Source organism: Alligator mississippiensis, chromosome 6, assembly GCF_030867095.1.
Source record: "Alligator mississippiensis isolate rAllMis1 chromosome 6, rAllMis1, whole genome shotgun sequence".
NCBI lineage: Eukaryota > Metazoa > Chordata > Crocodylia > Alligatoridae > Alligator > Alligator mississippiensis.
The window spans coordinates 82,790,960-82,810,736 of NC_081829.1; the positions used below are offsets into that span (position 1 = coordinate 82,790,960).

General features: G+C 41.8%; 1 protein-coding gene across 4 annotated transcripts in view; it reads left to right on the forward strand.

Annotated features, from left to right (window-relative positions):
* Window positions 1–18,499, forward strand: part of FAM53B (family with sequence similarity 53 member B) — a 142,878-nt gene extending 124,379 nt beyond the window's left edge. For all 4 annotated transcript variants that reach the window (XM_059730048.1, XM_059730051.1, XM_019482847.2 and 1 more), the window contains exon 5: window positions 12,627–18,499. In XM_059730048.1, coding sequence (XP_059586031.1) covers window positions 12,627–12,989 — 363 coding nt within the window. In that variant the 3' untranslated portion in view covers window positions 12,990–18,499. The remainder of the gene's footprint in view (window positions 1–12,626) is intronic.
* Window positions 18,500–19,777: the final 1,278 nt, after the last annotated feature.

The window sequence follows — 19,777 nt, forward strand, 5'->3', positions numbered from 1 at the left end:
CAGCCCTTCATACCCTTTCAAAGTAGGCAGAAGCTGAGCAGGCAGGACTCTGCATTATGCAGCTGAGCTACCTAATACAGCCCATGTTAGCAAAAGCCTCTCTGCAAATACACTGGGCATTTCTGCATGCAGTTTTCAAGGGTCTTCACTCAAAAGATGATGCAAACACATTCTGCTCCTCAGTAAAGGCTATTTTCCAGCCACATTTCAGCATTTTGATCCCAGGCACTTACACAATGGGATTGCAAGAATTTAATTTTTGGAAACAATTTTTTTTTCTTTTCCCTTGGCCTAAAGCTTTGCAGAAACATTTTTACTTAAATTTTTAGAGTCGGAAAAAAAAAGAATCACCATCAAACTCTGGAACCAGCCCCCAAATATATATTCCTGATGTTAAAAGTTTGAAAAAGAATTATGAAAATGACTAAAAAGGGAATGGAATAGCAATTCATGGAACCTGAATACTATCTAATAGTGCCAGTCATGCTATAATGAAGTTGGCAAACTTTTTTTTTAAAGGAAACATTTTGTTTGTTTTATATAGACCACATGCCCTCCATCTCTCTCTCTAAAAGCTTGAATAAAACATTTGCATGAAATAAATGCCACACCGATCAGTGGCAGATAAGAATTTTGGATTATGGGTGAAGGTATATTATAGTCACTAAAGCTTATAAAAAAAGAAACGCTTGCATCAGAGAGTGCTTTGAAGCCAAGCAGGGCAAAGAAATCCCCCAGGGACAGGGGATGACTTATTCTACTGAAGATGGTTTTCATGTTTGAGAATGGTGGCTGCTATTCTAAGGAAGGGCTGATGGAGTTGTTCCATCTCAGCAAGATTTCTCTGCAGCATGAGAAGGCGGAATACTTTCCACCCACAGTTCAGTTCTCAGTTTCTCTCACAGAGTGTTATTTTCAGCTATATGAGGAAACTGTAGCACAGCGTGCTAATGGGAGGTGATGACAGTTTAGTAGGTAGAACTGGTATTGTTGACGGCTTTTAGCACACCTTCAACAAGAAAATTGTGGCAATAACCTATTTGGAAAAAAAAGCGTTTGTACAAAAACCATTCCACATGTTTCACCTGGAGGATCTTAGTCACATTAATATTTATTCTAGCATTTCCACTTGGGGAGCCTGTGTTTGATGGAAACATTTTTGGAATGTCATTGGAGAAAAGGACTTATGCTTTATGTTTTATGGGAGGAAGGTTTTATGAAAAAACTGTTATGAAGTTCATTAGCTTTCCAGGTGTTCAGATTGCCAGTGTTCCACTTTCATTCTCCATATATAATTCTCTGTTAAAAACAATCACAGTAGTTGGAAAGAATTAAGTATCTGGTCCAAAGTCCATTGAAATTAATGGAAAGACCGATAGATTTCACTAGGTTTTGAATCAGACGCTGAGCTAGTAATTGTCACTTCAGCAGCTGTGCATTATAGAGTCACTTTGGGATGGGAGTGCTAAATCTCTTACATCTTGAAAACTATTTAAGATGGAATAAACAGTTAAAATGTTCACTACTCTGCACCATAAAGTTCCAGATACAAGCTTTCAAATGCAGGCAGCTCTGTGTGTATTATGAAACGTGAGCAAGACAATGCTGTGTTCCTAAAAAGTTAGGACAAATATTTTAAATTCAGATGTTGGAGAAGTCATTTAGCAAATCCCCACATCAATAGAAGTGGCATGGGTTCAGCACCTTGAAAAATCAGATCACTTTTATCTATGTACCTATACATAGATTCTGGCAATTGAGTTTGAAAATTTTGGCATCCAAGCCTACTTGTGTATCCCTTGCATGCCAAAACCTTCCACTGAAAGCAGTGGCCCCAGCTGCAAATAGTTACTTCCTTGTTGAAGCATTCAGCTGCAAACTTAAGCTCGGTTTTGCAAACACTTATATTTTGGAAGAATTTCACACCCTTGAGTACTGGCATTGATGGTAGGGGTACTAAAACATACACTTGATCCAAAGCATATGGATGTCACCTGAAAGACGCTCATTGATTTCATAAGGCAGACCCTGTCGGCATAAAGTTCCTCACATGAATTAGGGTTGGCAGAATTAGTGTACCATGTCCACTATTTAAAAAAAATGTTAAACCTCCTGATATCTTGTTTAAGTTAAATGTGTAGCACCCCTGGAGGTCAGGAAGAGGTACTACCTGCAGAAGTATCAAAATAAAAATAATATAGAAGAAAAAAGCCATTATTAACTCCACTATTACTAATGATTTGCTCAGTCCATAAGCATTTTACAGTGGAACATACAAGTGGTATCACTCTTACGTGAAACCAAATGAAAAAACACCAGGAGACAGTTTTTGCTACAAGTGACGTAAGTTCAGCTCCTGTTGAATTCAAGGTAGAGTTTTGCTATGACAGTGACAGCAGCATTTCACTGGAGAGAAAGATTAATATTGCATAAAATGAGACAGATAAACATAGCGACTGTACCTGAAATAGAAAACATTACATTAAAATAACATTCCCAGGCTTGTTTAAACACTCAACCAGAAAAGGGCCCAGACACAGCCAGCATAACTTGCCTTGGCTTGTCTAGGCATGTTTGGGTAATGCTGAACCTGTATGTATGTGTACATTGTAAAAACCAAGCGTGGCCTATCCGAGTTGTGTACCACTGATTGTCTGGAGGGTGGATTAAGACTGGAAGGAAAAAGATTAGGAATAGGGAAGCAGGAATGCCCTACAACAGCTCCAAGGAATCCTTGTCCAGAACTGAGTTTAAGTAAAATCTGGATGGAAAATGCCAGTGGAACCCCAGACAATTAGGGCTGTTATCTAACTAAATGTACTTTGCGGTAAACATCGCCTTTAAAATTATTCCCACTGGTATATGCGTGGCATTACTGTATGCTTGGAGATTCTTGGACATTAAGTAGAGGGTGCTTCTTCTTAGATCATGTGTCTCACTTGAATTGCTCATATCGCAGCTTCTTCCAAGGGAGGCGGCCCCACTGTGGGGGTGGGAGGGAGCACAACCGTGCAAAGGGACAATACTATACTGGACTAGGACAGAGTAAAGTTTAAGCTAACCAGGACAGACTTTGCTTTATTTTATAGCAATTGTGCAAAAGGACCTGGTTTCAGCCCATGATAAAAAAACTTGCTTTGAAAGTTGACTACATTAACATAGGGTAGCTGCACTGTAGCCCCTTCAGACTGGCCTTGATGTTTTGTTCTTGGCACTTCTCCAGTTGAACCTTTTGGAGGAATCAGTAGCTCCTGAGCTCTGAGGCAAGGAGGAGGAGAACTTAGATTTTTTACTTACTTTGGCTTTTCTTACTCTTATTTTCTCTTTGGGGCTGTTTTCTGATAGTTTGTTAGCAACTTCCCAGATTTGTAGAATTACGTGCATTCTTTCTTTGAGCAGCTGGGTTTTCAAACTTTTGAGAGGCAGAGCCAAGGACATATGGATGACTTGCATGTATATAACAGGCTATCAAACAACTTAGTGGTTCACATTCAGCTTATGCCAGGGGTGTGCAAAATGCAGCCCCCACCAAGCCATTCTATCCGGCCCACGGGGCCCCTAAAAAATTTAGAAAATTAATATTTATCTGCCCCTGCCTGCCTGTCATGCAGCCCTCGATGGCTTGCCAAAACTCAGTAAGTGGCCCTCTGCCCGAAATAATTGCCTGCCCCTGGCTTATTCAAACTATCCACCCAGCAGCAGCTCACTGGGCTATCTGAAATGTATGTGGTGTCAGGCCTGCTCCAAGTGGTAATGCCACAAAAATGTAATACACCCTACATGGCAGCTTTATGGACAGTCTTGGAGGAGGCCAAGGGATGGATTAGTGAGTACAGGGAACAAACTATACATGCTGGCTTTGAGGTGATCTGTCCAGCTGAGGTCTGGTGAAGGCATTATGGGTAAGCTTGCAGTGCCTCCGTCAGTGATATATCTGTTTGGTGAATATAAATAGAGGACTTTACTTTCTGGAGTTGCCAGTTCAGCACTTTTCACAAGCACTAAATTAATCCAATAAATAATAAAAAAAAATCCAGATGAATTTAGAACAGACACCACATTGAATATAGCTTCTGATTCACATCTGCTCACCAGGCAGCTCAGATATCAGACAGCAGGTGGAAATTTGGGCCTCATCATCACAAAAATATTGCAGATCCTCACTTTAAAAAAATTCTTCTGTGCCACTTATATAATAACTGTATCATTGGCTTAGCAGTTCCTGTTGAGATGCAGTGACATACCCAAAATTATTATGAACAAACAGTTTTCTTCTAGGGTAACATGGCAATAACAGAGTGGTGTTTTTGGTTTATATGACTAATATTACATAGTGTGAAAAGTTTAAGACTGAAGTTGAAATGGCCCTTTTCATCTCATTCCACGGTGTGTGTACAGACAAGTCCTATTCTGTATTGCCTGCAACTATTGATGATGTTGCCTGTTTGAGAAAAGTCTTTTGAAACAGATTTAGAAGTTGAGCCAGTAGTACCTCATAGCAAAGGAGATGTTTTACGGAGAGTTTCAATAAAAATACACATACCAAACAGAAAAGCCAGAGGGGTTCAATTGTAACTTATATGTGAAGACTGGTCTTGCACTTAATAGCCCCTTGATCAGTGGCGTATGATGCTGAACTGTATGCGACTCACTGACTTCCACTGTGAGAACCCAATCCAAAGTGCATTCAAGTCAATAGCATTTTTTCCACTGACTTCCGTGGGCTTTGGATTAGGTCCCAAACTCCTTGGCAGTAACTGTAGATCTGGGTTACTCTGACTGCACAAAGTGTAGCTAACACAGCTGAGTTCTTTTATCTCAGAAACTATGATTCTTTTTTGTGGGACATTTTATATATGTATATATTTACTGTTCAACCCAGATCTGCTCTTCACGCAGGAAATGTCACTGGTAGCTTTGCAAGTTCCAGGAGTACAAACTGAGTCCAAGCGCATATCTGCAGCCAGGTGCCTTGAAAGAATGTCGTAATCTGAATCAGATGTTAACTTTGGCGCTGCCTCGAGAGATGTGTGCACTTTGGGAAGGCACATTTACTTTTGTTATAAGAAAAATTTTGTTTGTGTTCAAAGATGAGCCTGGTGACTGATTCTACAATGCAGGAAAGGCAAACAAAGCATGTGTTTTGAAACTGTGCAGGAGTGAAAAGATCCTTTGAGGACTAGGTGGGATACACCTTTGATCTTAGAGTGCAGAGAATATTCATCTCCTTAAAGTGTGGAGAAGGAAGAGATGAAATTTAGTCAAATGAAAGCCACCTCTTTTGCAATGCTGTTTGCAAAATGAGTACCCTTCATCTGTTACCTGGTAACTGGCATATCGTGGAGTCTGCCAAAGTTTATGACATCAAGATTAGCAGGGCTTCTGTTCCTGTTAAAGTGGACAGCTGCAGCCACCTCAGCGTGCCAGCCAAATAAATTGTCATAGTGCCATCTTTTCCTAACTTTACCCTCAGACCAATACTATGAGGATTAGTAACACATGGGATTTCACAGAAACTTGATGCCTGTGAAAACTTGCTGTCTAAATTGAGTGTTGGCACATCTACTTTACAAACAGTGCCTCGTTTATAAAACTCTGTGTACCAATGATCCTCTTTCATTAGGAATGATGGGAAGTCATGCCATAACCTGACATCATAAAAGCTTTCCAGCTTATGGATGAGAAAAACTATTTTCTATAGCAACTTAGGTTGCCAGCTTTTTGTACTGGTGACTGGATTGCAGGACAGACAGATTAAGCTGCGAATGTTACAGGATAAAAAGTAAAACTGTGTAGATGGCTTTAGAATTTTGCCAGGTGCAACACAAATGCAAACCGTGGGGGAATATTTAAGTAGGCTCATGGTGAGTCCCTTTTAAACAGAAGGGCTCTTACTTTTTCATAGCATGAACTACATTTTGCTTGTATCTCTTCCGAGCAGCTCCAAATCCCCCATAAAATGTCATTGACCACTGTGGCACTTATTTATCTGTACAGTTAACACCACAAGATTTGTTGGTTTATTTAAGCTCATATTTTAATGAGTTGATGGATGGAGGAGCATTAGGTCCATGGCTGACATGCTCAAAAGGTTCCTGAATGACCTAGGACAGGCCTGCTCAATTAGTGGCCTGTGCGGTGGTGACATGAGGCTCCTGGGCTCCCCCCTGGCCACCTGCTGCAGCAGAAGTTGGGATCTTAGTTATGCTCTGCCTCCCTTCTCCAGCTTCTGCTGCTGGCCTGTGCGCCATGGGACAGAATGGGATATAGGCAGGGCTGTGTGGCGTGACCCACAGTGCATGGTGAGCTAGCAATCCAGAGTACCTCTGCAGCGTGGTGCAGCGGGGCGGCTCATGGCTGGGCAGCCAAAGGTCAGGCAAGGCATTGCACACAGTATGGTGTGGGGAGGCTGCCCATCTGTGTAGTGCAGGGGGGGAAGCACTGTGCATGCACACTGTGTGCGGAGGGTGTGCCTAGGCATGCGCAGCATGTAGCCTGTGAGGCCTGTGGCCCCTGCAGTATGTGGTCTCGCTGGTGCAGCTCATGGGGCATGTGGCACATGGCTGCTTACAAGTTGGACAGCCCTGACCTAGGAGGATAAGTTCCATAAAGCAAATGTAGGCATTTTAAAGTTTCTAAATCCCATTGATTTGTAAGTAGACTTAGGCTTCCAATTGCCTACATCACTTTTGAAAATAGGTTCCTACATCATTATGGCACTGAGAAAATTCTCCAGTATGTGAATGACCAGTTCTCCCACCAAATTCACCACTGACTATGAAACACCACAGTTTGAGACCTCATGAGGGAATCCACGATGTTCCAAGACATGGTACAAGATTCAGGGAGCATTTAATAATATTAAAAGTATCTCTGGAAATCTAATTGTGGTTCATATAGACTTGATATATGAAAGTCTTTACCACAGAAATAGGGCCCTCCAACATTCATGGGAAGAAAACTCTGCTTAAAGTGGAGATGTACTTCAGCTACACTGTAGTTTCCTCAGAGGGTCCATCTACATGTGTGCTTTAATGTGCAGTAGCCTATTTTACTGTGCATTAAGCATCACTTAAAACCATGTACATTCGGTACTGTGCGTTAAAGCAGCCTCATGTGCATTTGTTTAGTTCCTCACATCGGATGCACTAAATTTAATATGCATTAAGAAAAGTGCCTTAATGCACATGTAGATGCACCTAGAGTGACCTAAAAAGTCAGCTGCTTTTCAGAATGGAGAATGCATTGTCAGCAGCCGTTTTAGAAAATCCATCTTTTCACAGGTATTGGACACATTCATCTACTGCTTCCTAGAGGCAGGCTGAAGACTGTCCTGGCTGTGGGTCTCATGCAACTACACATTTAAGGTCTTTGTAAAGAATTAGCCCAAAAATGTCAATCAGGTTGGTGATTTAGAATTTAAGAAGGTTTAGAGAGGTTAGTTCTTCCAAGCAGCTACCTCTTCATAAGGATAGTGCCTTGACTTTCATATGGACTTGTGACTTTTGAGACACTGAGTTTTGTTTTAAAGAAAAAAGCCATTTCTATTTGATCTCAGGCACTAATAGCTACTCTTTATCAGACACCTTCCAAAGTCTGTTCACCTTACATGGTTCACAAGTTGCACAAGCAAGAGTGAGAAAGGTGCTGGCAGAGCAGTCCATTGTTTCCTGCTGCCCCAAAAAGACCTCCCTTGCTGAATGTCTGTGCCCATACACCAAACATTTCATATTTCATTTTCTTGGTTGGCACAAGCCCAGAGGCAAGTTCAGACCTGATCCAAGCAGGTGCTACTCCATTTAGCACAGTAGATTTATAGCAGTGTCAATGAGATCAAAACCTGCCTCAGCTGCCTCTGGAGTTGGAGTCTGCAGAGACTCCTTGTTCTGTGGAAGGCTAAGGCATGCCTTCTTTTTAAAACTCAACATCTGTGAGATCCCCTTCAATAACTTGTTTTTACTAGGATGCTTCATTTAACACAGCGCTCAAGGATATAAATTAAAGCTTTCAGGGTATGATCAAAGGTTCATATTCCATTCCACTTATTAGGTGTAAGTGGACTTAGGCACCTAAATGTGATTCTATTCCGCCCTGCTTGAGTCCTTGGAAAACAGTTATTGCAAAAGGTGAGTGGGTTCCCCTGCTCCTTGCTGCTTTTTTGTGACTCAGTCTTAAAGGTCAGATGATGACGTGTTGCAAAAGTAGATCTGTTCTGGATTTCCAGGGACTTGAACAGGGTGGAATAGAATCACAACCAGGTGCCTAAGTCCCCTTACAGGCTAAATGGATGGGATAGAATCTGGCTTGATGCGTATAGGTGTAATGCAAGTGCCTTGGGTTTCTGTTGTTAAAAACATACCTTTTTTTTGCCTGTGACATGTGCCTTTTTTCCAAAGTAGTTGGAAAGTGTGTGCCTTTTTTTCCACAGCAGTTTGAGCCACAGCTTATCACAGCACCTTAATGGCACGTGTGGATGCTCAAACTGCTGCTGTCTGGGATGTACATGCAGACACTGCACCCAGGACAGCAGCAGTCTGAGCTGGGGCAGAGCAACTGCAGGCTGGCAAAAATTAGTTTGTTGTGGTCTAATAACATCTCACATGTAGACTGTGACGCTTTACACTACAGCCAAATTAGTGTACTGTACGGTTAAGTACACACATAGATGCACCCACTGGCTATTATACAGATATACCAGTGAAGCCCACAATGTTTGTTTTTTTCAAAATCAAATGTTCTCACCCTGAAACTCAGGAACCCATGACCTGCTACCTCAGTGTCCTGCAGATATGCTTCAAACTTTTGACACACTCAAGTCCCACATTAAAAAAGTGAGTATTTGTGGAAATGGGCTCATCTAATCAGTTGATTGGCTAGTTGCAACATACTTGTCTCCTTCAGTTTCCAGTCTTTTCTGAAATGTTTATCAGATGAGTTTCTTCACTCACCGCAGATGTTTTCTTCACTGAGCACATGGATAGATTCATGTCCTGAACACCCAAAACTGAACATTGGTATGTAAGTAGCAGGTCAGCTGGCTAGGAGAGGAGGGGGGGGGGGATCCCCCCCAAACATGTGGTTTTGCTTTAAAAAAATGTACACATCTGGCTTTCATCAAAGCTTGCTCCCTTCTGGAGTCATGTATTTCTGTGGTGCAAAAGCAAGAGATGGCCATATGGAAAGGGAAGAAAACAAATAGGAGAGAATAACTTACACAAGTAGAGGGCATGTGTAGCCTTTGGCCAGTAGTTTTACCTAATTTTCTCTCAAAAGGGGACACTAAACATTTGTGTTGGCTGTGGTAGACCTTTGTTTATAGAGTAACTGAGATAAGTAGCCACAAAGTTTTGAGTCAGCAGAGTAAAGGTGACTGTAGGTTTTTAAAAATACCTTGGTTGTTGCAGTAAGAGCAGAGTCCTACTGTAGATCTTCCTAAAAACATAGGTTTTGCCACTGGAGTTTCCTTAGATAGATTTATAGTCTTCTGAATACTCCTTGTGATGTTCTGGGAAGATCTTTGTCCATGGACCAGTCTCAGACTCTGGGGGAAAAAAGGAAGGAGGGGAAAGAAAAAATAATCCAGGTTTCACATGAAAATCTGCTGCTTGCTGAGACAGGAAGCTTGTGGAGTATGAGTCTATCTTTTGTAGACATGGAGACAGGATGACTTGGTTGAAGACAGATATGAATGGCAATTTAAGATGCCATGAAATGCATGCTGGCTATAATAAGCCCTTCTTGTTTTGGCCTGAGAAAGGCTAAAGTTGATTTGAAGAAAGTGTCAAACCGAGGAATAGGATACCAACAGAGCCTTGAAGGATGACTTGTGTCCTCAAAGCCTGACAGTTGTCTCCCCTCTGTTGAAGTTTTCTCCCAGTATATTCTAAAGGCCAAAAAAGGCAGAAGGGAAACCTCCTCCGTGTACTGATATGAAGCTGAGACAAAAATATGCCCAGACATGAGAGCAGGCATAGTTGGTCCTCACCAGGGATCAGCAAATTGCTTCCCCTCAGCCTTTCAAATGGCTGTATCTAGCATTGCTCAAGCTGTGTATAAATATGTACCCTCTATTCCCCTAAGGGAATGTACTTAATCAAAAAGTAAATGTAGTCACCTAAGAGTTGCATGTTCTTCGATGCCCTCTTCTGGAAAGATTATTTATGACAGGGTTTATAATGAGCTCGATTTCTCTCCAGAGGTTTGCTTCCTTTCATAGACTGGAAACAGCCCAGGTATTATATTCCTACAGTTTGTGGAAGGAGACAGCTTTACCATGGACGCCCTGCCCTGGAGAGGCTGTCAGGGAGATGTGCTGAATCACTGTATTTCCTGAGGTCATTTGCTCTCCGTCCCATTTCCTAAATTAAGTCCAGTTCACTGCAGCTGAGCACTGACCAGACCAGCTCTGTACTGAGCTCTTTTGCTTCTGCACTATGATTTGCAGCCTCTCAGGGTATATGTACTGCCATTACTACAGAATTCGATCTGTACACCTGGAAAAACATCTCAAATGTGGCTGGATAGTTTTGTGTGAAGACCTTGTTGAGCATTATCATCTGATGAGCAACGTGGTTTCTGTCAGTCTCCTAATATAATAGGGAATGCTTAATGCCAGCATCCCAAAATACATTTGTGCACCATACTGTGACATCACCTTCTTGCTGATGGGCAAACATTGTCCCATTTGCAAGCTAATTATAAATTGTAGCCCTGAAGTAATATAGTTATGGTTCCACGTACAAGACATCACCATGAACTAAACATGTTATCCACCTGTATCTTGCTAAAAAAACAGAGATACCGCAGTGATGGAGTTATATAAATACCCCCCAAAATAGATTAGTGGGGATGGGCCAGAACCAGATTTCTGGGAAATGTGTTCATGCTTATATTATAGGATCACATGGTTGGCTTTTATTTTGGTGATTTTGCAAACAGCGTGCATAAGCCATTTGTGTGTGCATGGCTATAACTGGCATTTTGGTTGATGTGGATTTTTAGATCCATGTGACACGGATGGACTCCATTGGAAACTAATAATTAAAAGTCTACTTTTCGGTTAGTGGGCACAGGGGCATTTTGTCCTTGCCTCTTTTCACAGCTCACTGAAGAATTCAGATCAGAGATTTCCTGTTCCATTGCACAGTTGCCTGAGTTTTCCTTGTGATGCACATGCCTTGCTTGACAATGAACTTCATCAGACAGGCAATTTATTGTAATTAAGATAAATAATTAGAATTTTGTTTATTTTTTTTAAAGTGTCACTATTTATGTTTGCAGCCTGCAGCATCTCAAGGGATAATAATGTCTCATGTTGTATATATTGTTATGTGAGTAATTCTAAATGCCAACAAACATCTTATCATTGTCAGTGTTTTGAAACCATTTTGAACCGACAGCATATGAGCTAAATAAAGAGTTACAAGAAAAGATAATCACCTATATAGCTTGCTTCATACAGAGAGGAGAGAGATAGGCGTGTTCTTGTGCTCTCTTTAATAAATAGGTATGACACCGAGTTACCACAGTACAAGATAGCCCCCAATTCAGGGAAGCACTTCAGTATGTGCTTAAAGTGCTGAAAGCTCATGTAAAACATCCCAACAAATGGCAGGGAGTAGTTAATTTAATTGCAGGAGGACAGACCTGTGCTGAGTTTTCTGATCTCAAGGTCCCTAACGCAGTGGGGTGACATGTTATGTGTTCAAAACTGACTGAGTACATTTGAATCCAACAAGCATTAGAGAAAATGGAAGAAATGCCGGAGCTAATGAGAATGCAAGCAACGAATGTGGATTGTCAACTTCTTCCATCTCTAAGGGCTTGAGGGGAATAGGGGCACGGTTAGATAAGTTTGTTGTCGGGATTTGCCCTTCACAAAGGGCTTTCCTAATGTAATCACTGCCATTTGACAGACTCAAGCAATATTCTTCCCAGTGTCTTCTGAAGACTTTGGGGAAGGACATTTCAATTAGTCCATCTGTGTTCTGCTGGGATTCATTTCCTCAGATCTGAATGCCAGAAGGGACCACTGGATCAGGCAGTTTGACTGCCTGTAAACCCGGGTCGTAGAATCCCATCCAGTTACACCTGTCTTCAGCCTCGTGTCTTTGATTCATGCTTTGCTGGACTAAAAATGTATCTTCCATCCGGTCTCGATTTGAAGACAACGAGAGATGAACATCCACTACTTCCCTTGGTTGTTTGTTCCAACGGTTAATCTCCCTCATTATTAAAACTGTAGGCCAGCTATTTAAGTTGGTCTAATAAAAGATATCAGATTCACCCAAAGAACCTTGTCTGCTTATTTCTAAGCTGAATTTATCTGGTTTTGACTTGCAACCACTGGTTTCCGTCATGCCTCTCTCTGCTTGATTAAAGAACCTTTTAATACCTGGTATGTTTCCCCTTCATGTGCTCATTAAAAAACACCTCTACCATGAAGCAATTGTTGGCAAAACAGCTAGAAGGCGTACAGGAAGAGACCGTTTTGCTTTCGCAGGGAGCTCTCCTAGATGAAATAGAACATTTTGCCTCCCAAGCGTCTGCTGGTTCTCTGCCTCCTTTTTTGTGGTAACTAAATGCTAAATTTCATTTGACTTTTTTTTTTTTTGTTCCCCTTGCAGAATCGTCAAACTTTTAACAGCCTTAGCTGCCTTAGCACCCCGGTGGATGATTGCGCTCTGCAGACCCAGTTCTGCCCTAGTGTCAATAGCACCAAGTCATGGACAACATCTCCTTCCTCCTCGGATGTCATGCCGGGCAGGACACCAGCCTGCACGCCTGTGCCGGAGCCTCACTCGAATGCAGAAGAATGTAGAGTTAGCAAAGAAGACCTCTCTTGTGAGGAGTCAGACTATTGCGCCACGGAAGAGGAGAGCAGTAGGAAAGAAGAGGAACGGGCTTCTTGGAGGAGCAGCGGGACAGGAGGGGAGAATGTCTTTCAGCTAGACGGCGAATTAGACATTGAGCAGATAGAAAACAACTGAGGGAGTGTTGTTTTGTGTCAGGGTTTTGGGATGTGAATTTACAACAGAGAGCAGTAAAATCTCCCAGGTTTAATACTTGGTTTATACTGTACTTAGGCATAAAAATAAATCAAAGTTGTCCTCCTATCAGCAATCAGGAGACAAAAGCAGCCTTGCCAAAATTTCATCAGGTATTGAGAGCAATGTTTTGTAAACCTTGAAATCCTATGTAACTACTGTAGCCAGATATCAGCCAGTTTGAGAACATTGCCTGCGTGGCTTTGGAAACAAGCGTTCTGAATCTCCAAACTGCATTTATTTTTTTGGCCTCTGTCATTAAGTAAACAGCTTTTCATAAATTTGAAATTGCAGCTTGTGGAGAAACTGCAATTTTTCAGTGAATGTGTGTGTTTATTTAGATTTTTTTTTTTTTTAAAGAGAAGACTGGAAAAAAAAGTACTGGTTTTGATTCACAGACTAGGTACTGTCTAGTTCAGGGAGCTATGCTGAGGGGACATGTGGTAGGCTTCGTCAGCCATAGTTTTCTAGGACAGCAAGGTGTCAAGAATGTTTCATGTTCGCTCATTCATACAGTTCTTCTCGCTCCAGACTGCACCTTACCCATGGCAGAGGGGAGCTGTAGGGGGACATGTTGTTCTAGCAGTGATGGTTCAAGGAATACGTGGGAAGCAAGATTTGGTTGATAATACTGGAACAATTGTTCTAACTGGGTGCATCTACACATTCATTAATGCACCTTAGTTATTGCGCATTAGACAAGTACTAAATCAATGCTCAGTAACTTGTGCTATTGCGCAGTAGCACTGGCATATGGGTTTTTAGTGACACTGTGCCTAATACTACTGTGCAGTAGTGTATTAGCATGGTTTTTGCCCAGCACGCTACTGCGCACTGTTATTAGGCTACTGTACAGTTAGCATCTTGTGTAGACGTGCCCACGGAGATCTAGCTTAGTCTGTTTCTGCTTCTTTCCCAGACCGAAGGAGGGGCATTTTCTGCTTAAAAGGCTTGTCTAATCTCTCCCAACCAACAAAGTTGGTCCAATAAAAGATATCACCAAACAAATCTTGTTTCTCTTGTCAGAGAAAGGGTGATGAATGTAAACATTCGTCCTTGAGATAACTGTTCAATCAGATCTGCGTTTGGAATCTGATGGCCAAAATCCTGAGGCCCTTACTTTGGCAACCCACCCCCCATTTTTGCATACTCACAGGCCCTTCATATACTGTATTGCCTGAGAACCCCTTTTTTAGTTCTGCAGTCATTATCAGAGCCCCGAGAGGGAAACCAGACGTGCAATAATTGTTGTTTAGTCACAATCACAATGAGGCTTTTTATTTTCAGTTTCCTCCAGTATAAAATCACAGCCCCTGGGGACAGATCATCAGATGTAAATCACCCTTGAGATCAATAGAAATATGCCTGTTTACACCAGCTGAGGATTTGGTCCTTTCTTCAGTGTTTGGGAACTTCAGACCAGTGTTAGAGCTATCCTGGGCATTAGCTTAGGAGCAAATGCTGCTGTTTCCAAAGGACATTGCTACTCAACTTAACTTTAATGTTCTTTCTTTCGAGTCCCTCTTTCAGACTCACTGGACAAACAGTTCTGCTTTCTGTTGGGCTTGTGAACTAAGGCTTTCAGAAGAGAAGGCTCAGTGTTTGCCAGGTAACCTGAGTTGTAATGGTGACTGCATTCTGATCTCACTCCCTGGGATAAATTTTAGTAACTCCATTGTAGTCAATATAATTAAGTCAGTAGAAAACTGTTATAAGGGAAATCAGAGCCTGAGGTGTGGAGTAAAATCCCAACAGGCTCAAATTCTCTTGTTTTTTCCTTGTTACGTGCGATGGGGTTACATTTATTAAAGCTATTATGCTTGTTGGGCATGTCATGCAGATACTCAGGGCAATATCCTGGTCCCACACGGAGAACCCCCAGTGACACAAACGGGGAAGGGGTTTCACCTTTCGTTTTGTTTCAGCCTTAGAGTACTTAATTACAGTCGGGAGAGTCCAGCTGTGTCGCTGTCTTCCTTTTGGACAGCAATTTTTATGTGAAAGCCTGTTAAAGATTTCATGCATCACTGCCCCTCTGTTTACTGCTCTGCTTCTAGATAGATCTTTTCCTGCTTTTCTTCCACTACTACTTCTGCGTGGTGATTTTTCATAACTGGTCACAGGTCCTGTTTGTGGCAACACAAATAGGAATTAGAGGATTCTCGAGGCTTATTTAAATATATACATATATTTACATTAGCCTGAAATAAGTGACTGTGGTCTGACCTGCAGAACCCCTCCAGCACAAAGTATCTGATGCAGCATTTGCTCTGTCACACCTGAGAGACAGCTTGATCTTGATCAGCGGGTGCTTGCAGGTTTCCAGAGACTGCTGTCTAGGCTTGCTGTTGATGGTGGTCCCTGTTGTTAAGGTGCATGCAGTAGGTGGGGTGGGAACTTGCCTTAAGGTCACTTAAGATTAGTTTTTAAGCTGTGATTTGCCAAACCTCACCCAGAGAGATGCAAAATATTCAGAGGTGACTTCTCCCTTGTTCTGCTCAGAATGGCAGGTTTCCTGTGCTTGCTTTTGGCTTGTCTTACTGTGAAGTGATTTGCTAGAAAATGCAGTATGATTACTTGATGAATTAAGCTGTCAAGAAGCTGAAAATTCAGGTAGCAGCACTGAAAGCTTTTCCTCTTCTTGCAAAGATAAAGTAGTGAACATAATGTTTGTACAATACACATTTACCTTGAAAAAATAAGCTGTTCACTTGCTAAGAGGTCTACAAGGACACGATTTTTTTTTACCTATAGAAGAACTATATGCTATAGATCGATTTTTTTTTTAACCACATCTTATGTTACAGCACTTTTTTCTGCAGTGGTTCAAGATGCGTAGCATCTAGTATCACGGTGGAACCCATTCAGTTGTATAGCTTTATAAGCATCCAGTCAAATTGCACAGAGTGGTTTTTGTTTGTAACAGTGTTAATTTGAGCTGTCTCTCCAGATTGGATGCTGGTGTAGATTGGAAGCCAAACAAATAATTTGGGGGATGAGGTTATTTTGATTTTTAATGTCTCAGAATCATACAGCTCCATGAAAACGGGATTTTTGTACAGTGCATTGAATAAGCAAATGCCTAAATCTATTAGGCACATCAGTTTTAAGTGAATATCAAAAGTTTGCATGCCTGAGTTATGAGCATGTAAAGGTAACCATCGTGTACCCACTGAGTCATGCATTCAAGGAAGTGGCTACCTTGACATGTGCATAATACCAGCCTGGGTGAGTGCACTTTTGACTGCACACTTTGAAAAAGGCAGACTATGGTGATGGCCTCACCAGCTTTATATATATATCTCAGAAAGGTGGAAACAGCTGATACACATTTCATTTGGAGATAATTAAGTTTGGCCTCTGATAGCAGAAGATTGCTTAGTAAGGATTAGTCTTAGTCCAGGATTCACTGTATGTGAGACTGTTTCGTTGATGTTTTGGTGTCTGTTTTACCTATGTTCCAAGGAATGTTACAGCCACGTTATATCATTTAGCTTCAGTGATCATTTTGAGTCTTCCTATTCAAGTGAGATATCTGATATTTTTCCCCATGAAGGATACTTCCTAAACTCTCTTGGCTGCAGAGCTCTAAGTCATTCACTTTGCATCAACTACCCACGTTGAAGTAACAGAACAGTTATAAACACTCCCTATTCCTTTGCTGTCAAATTGGTTTTTGGACTGACAACACAGCCCAACTTCTACAGAGTCCAGTCTGTTCCTATTCCCTCTCTGTCAAGTGGTGAGCCTACACTCAGTACCAAGAGGATGCAGCCCCCTTTTTCTGATCTCCCAAGCTCCACAGAGGTGCATATTCCTAATCCTGACAGTTCATGGACACGGTGACTTACGGGTGTACATCGGACCACCACCCCGACACACCTAGAATCTGTAACTCTCCAACGCTTGCCATACCAGCTTGTGAAAACTTGGACTTTTTTTATTTTAGAGCTATAGATGCACTCTAGCATATACATATCTTGGACTTTTAATTCATAAGGGCTTTTATTTTTTTAAAGGGCTGCTACCTATGACATGCTAAAACACATACAGTAGGAAAGTGACCAAATGGACCACTACCCAACTGTACTCGACCTAGCAGTAGCATACAGTTTACATTGCAGTACAACCTGTTTGCCTTATTAAAGATGCTTTTACAATGAGCAATGGCCTTATACTGGGCACATTAGCATAGACACAACACACAGTTAGCTACCATTTAGGCCACGGCGGTATTTCGTTGGGGTTTTGCTGTTGCTATTGTTGGTTTTTTATGATTTACATACTGATTTTCAGTTTAATAAGGCCTTACTTCTTATTTTTTTCTCCATAGAGGTAAAAAACATTTGTGGATTTATAAAAATATATATATATATATATATATATACACACACACACACACATATATATATATTAAAAATAATTAAAAAATCTGAAATATATAGTATGTGCCTCAAATTCAGGGGACATCCTGTTGATTGTAAAATCAGAAGTTGTATTGCTCTTCAGAAAGTGAAGGAAGCTCAGCAACATCACTTATTGGAAACATGCAACTACACCAGCTAAAAAGCAATGGATCCTACAGTGAGATTTCTAGGACTTCATCAATCCAACATAGACACTTTGAATAATACATGCAACAAATTCCTGCCATCTGCAAGAATCTGGTGCTGAAATGATCAATGGACAAATAATGGTTTTATCTACTAGGTAGTCAACATGGAGACAGGCATTGTCTTGTTCAGAATGTGGATCAATCTGGACTGTGGACACTTAATGACTACAACAACATATCAACAGCAATAAAATGTCATCATTAAAAATTCTTTGAAAACTATTTTAACAGAAAATGTCCTTTTTATTAGCACAGGTAACATACTCACAGGGAATTTGCTGTGTATTTGCAGGTATAGCTCTTTGAACTTGTTCTATGAAAGATTGCAATACATCTTCATATGGGGAGAAAAAAGACACAAAGGAAGTATTTGTAGAATAGATTGTAATTTTTCACATTATAGTGTAGCCTATTTGGCTAATAAAATTGTGTTTCAAGTGCATTGTTTAAAGATCCTGGATGAACAGGACAACAAACTTACGTAGGATATTTTTAGGGTTGTAGCAGTGCTTTACAAAGTTTCTGTTTTTGATGTTTAAGAATCAAGAGAAGATGGCCAAAAAGCCTTCTGAAAACTATGAACTGTAGTAACATAGAGTCTTTTGCTCTCCGTGTTAATTGCACAAATGCAAATGTATTTACATGTATACAAAGTTGGATCTGTAGAAGGTGTAATCTTTGTTCAAAATCTCATGTCACTGAAGGCTGTTCTTTCACCTGACAGTCGAGAAGACTGCTGATTTGTATCCGCTCAATGACTTTATTGCACTAGAGCAGCTCAGTCTCAGGAATTTGCTTGTTACTTTTACTATGTAAATAAAGCTTCCTGGTTCAATAACCTGCAGCCCAGCACTGGTCTTTGTTTCTGCTTTCCTGTGTTTTCTCATTGCCAGGGCACCACTTTTATTGAGACAAGTCTTGCTCGGCTGTTAAAAGAGATGGAACTTGGTGTTGTAGCTGTAAGACTAGGTAGGTTGAATGGAAAGCAATAGGTGCTTGATAAGCAAGTCTGTAGGATTGACAAATTGCATTAACATATACAAAGAATACACCAAAAAGACTTTGCATATGTGGTTCTCTATGATCCCAGAGCAAAACAAAGAGAGGGGATCAGCCACCTCTCTGATACCAAAACTTTTTCCTCTGGATCCCACAGAATTGTGTCCACAGGTCCAGATTTACCCTGGGGGGAGCAGCGACTAGGCCAGAGTGGTGGTGGTGGTGGTCGGGGCAGGGTGGGGATTAGTCCCCCTCTAGCATTGCAGACATTTCTTTGAAATGTAATACCTTTGAGGGCTATACCAGCTTGTCCCTTGAGCTCACCTAGGGATTCCTGGAACAGCTGCGGTGATGGGAAAGCATTGATGTCTTCCATGTGGATGGGAGCAATAAGTAGGGATCTACCCTATTTGCCACTATCACCCAACCTTGCAGCCTGCTGGGGGGGGTGGATGAAGCCAGTGGCATGAAAGGGAGCAGCAAAGATGGAGGCCCCCCCCCACACCTCTTGCTGCTAATTGGCCAAGAGGACTGACCATCATCTGGCCCCACCCCTTTCCACCAATCAGTGCCAAGGGCTGAGGGCCGCATGATGGACAGCCCTCTTGGCCAATTAGCAGTGAGGGGTGGGGCTGCTGAGTCCCCTTGGCCAATCAGCGGCACAGGGATGTGGGGCAGGGGCAGCTGCGAAAAGACCACAAAAATGGTGCCGTGTGCTGTGAGTGGCCCATAAGTTTTCTTTTGCCTCAATGTGATTTAGGTAGATCCCTAATTCTAAGATACCCCAGGGATCAAGGGGTCTGGGTCACAGTGTTGGCTACAAATGTCCAACTCGGGATCCTTAAAAATCTGGTTTATTAGGCGGATTGAAACACTGTAATGAAGTCAAACCATAAACCTTGGGGCTGGTCCCCACACACACACACACACACACACACACACACACACACACACACACAGTAGCGAGTTACAAGAGTCGGGTATACCTATCCCACAGGCACTGGAGTCTGCCGTCGATGGCCAGTCGAGGCTTCATCCAGTGTAGTGTTATCTTCCAGAAGGGGGTCACCGGCTGGTCCTTCTGGCTGGACAGGTCGGGTGCTGGTCAAGTTGGAGA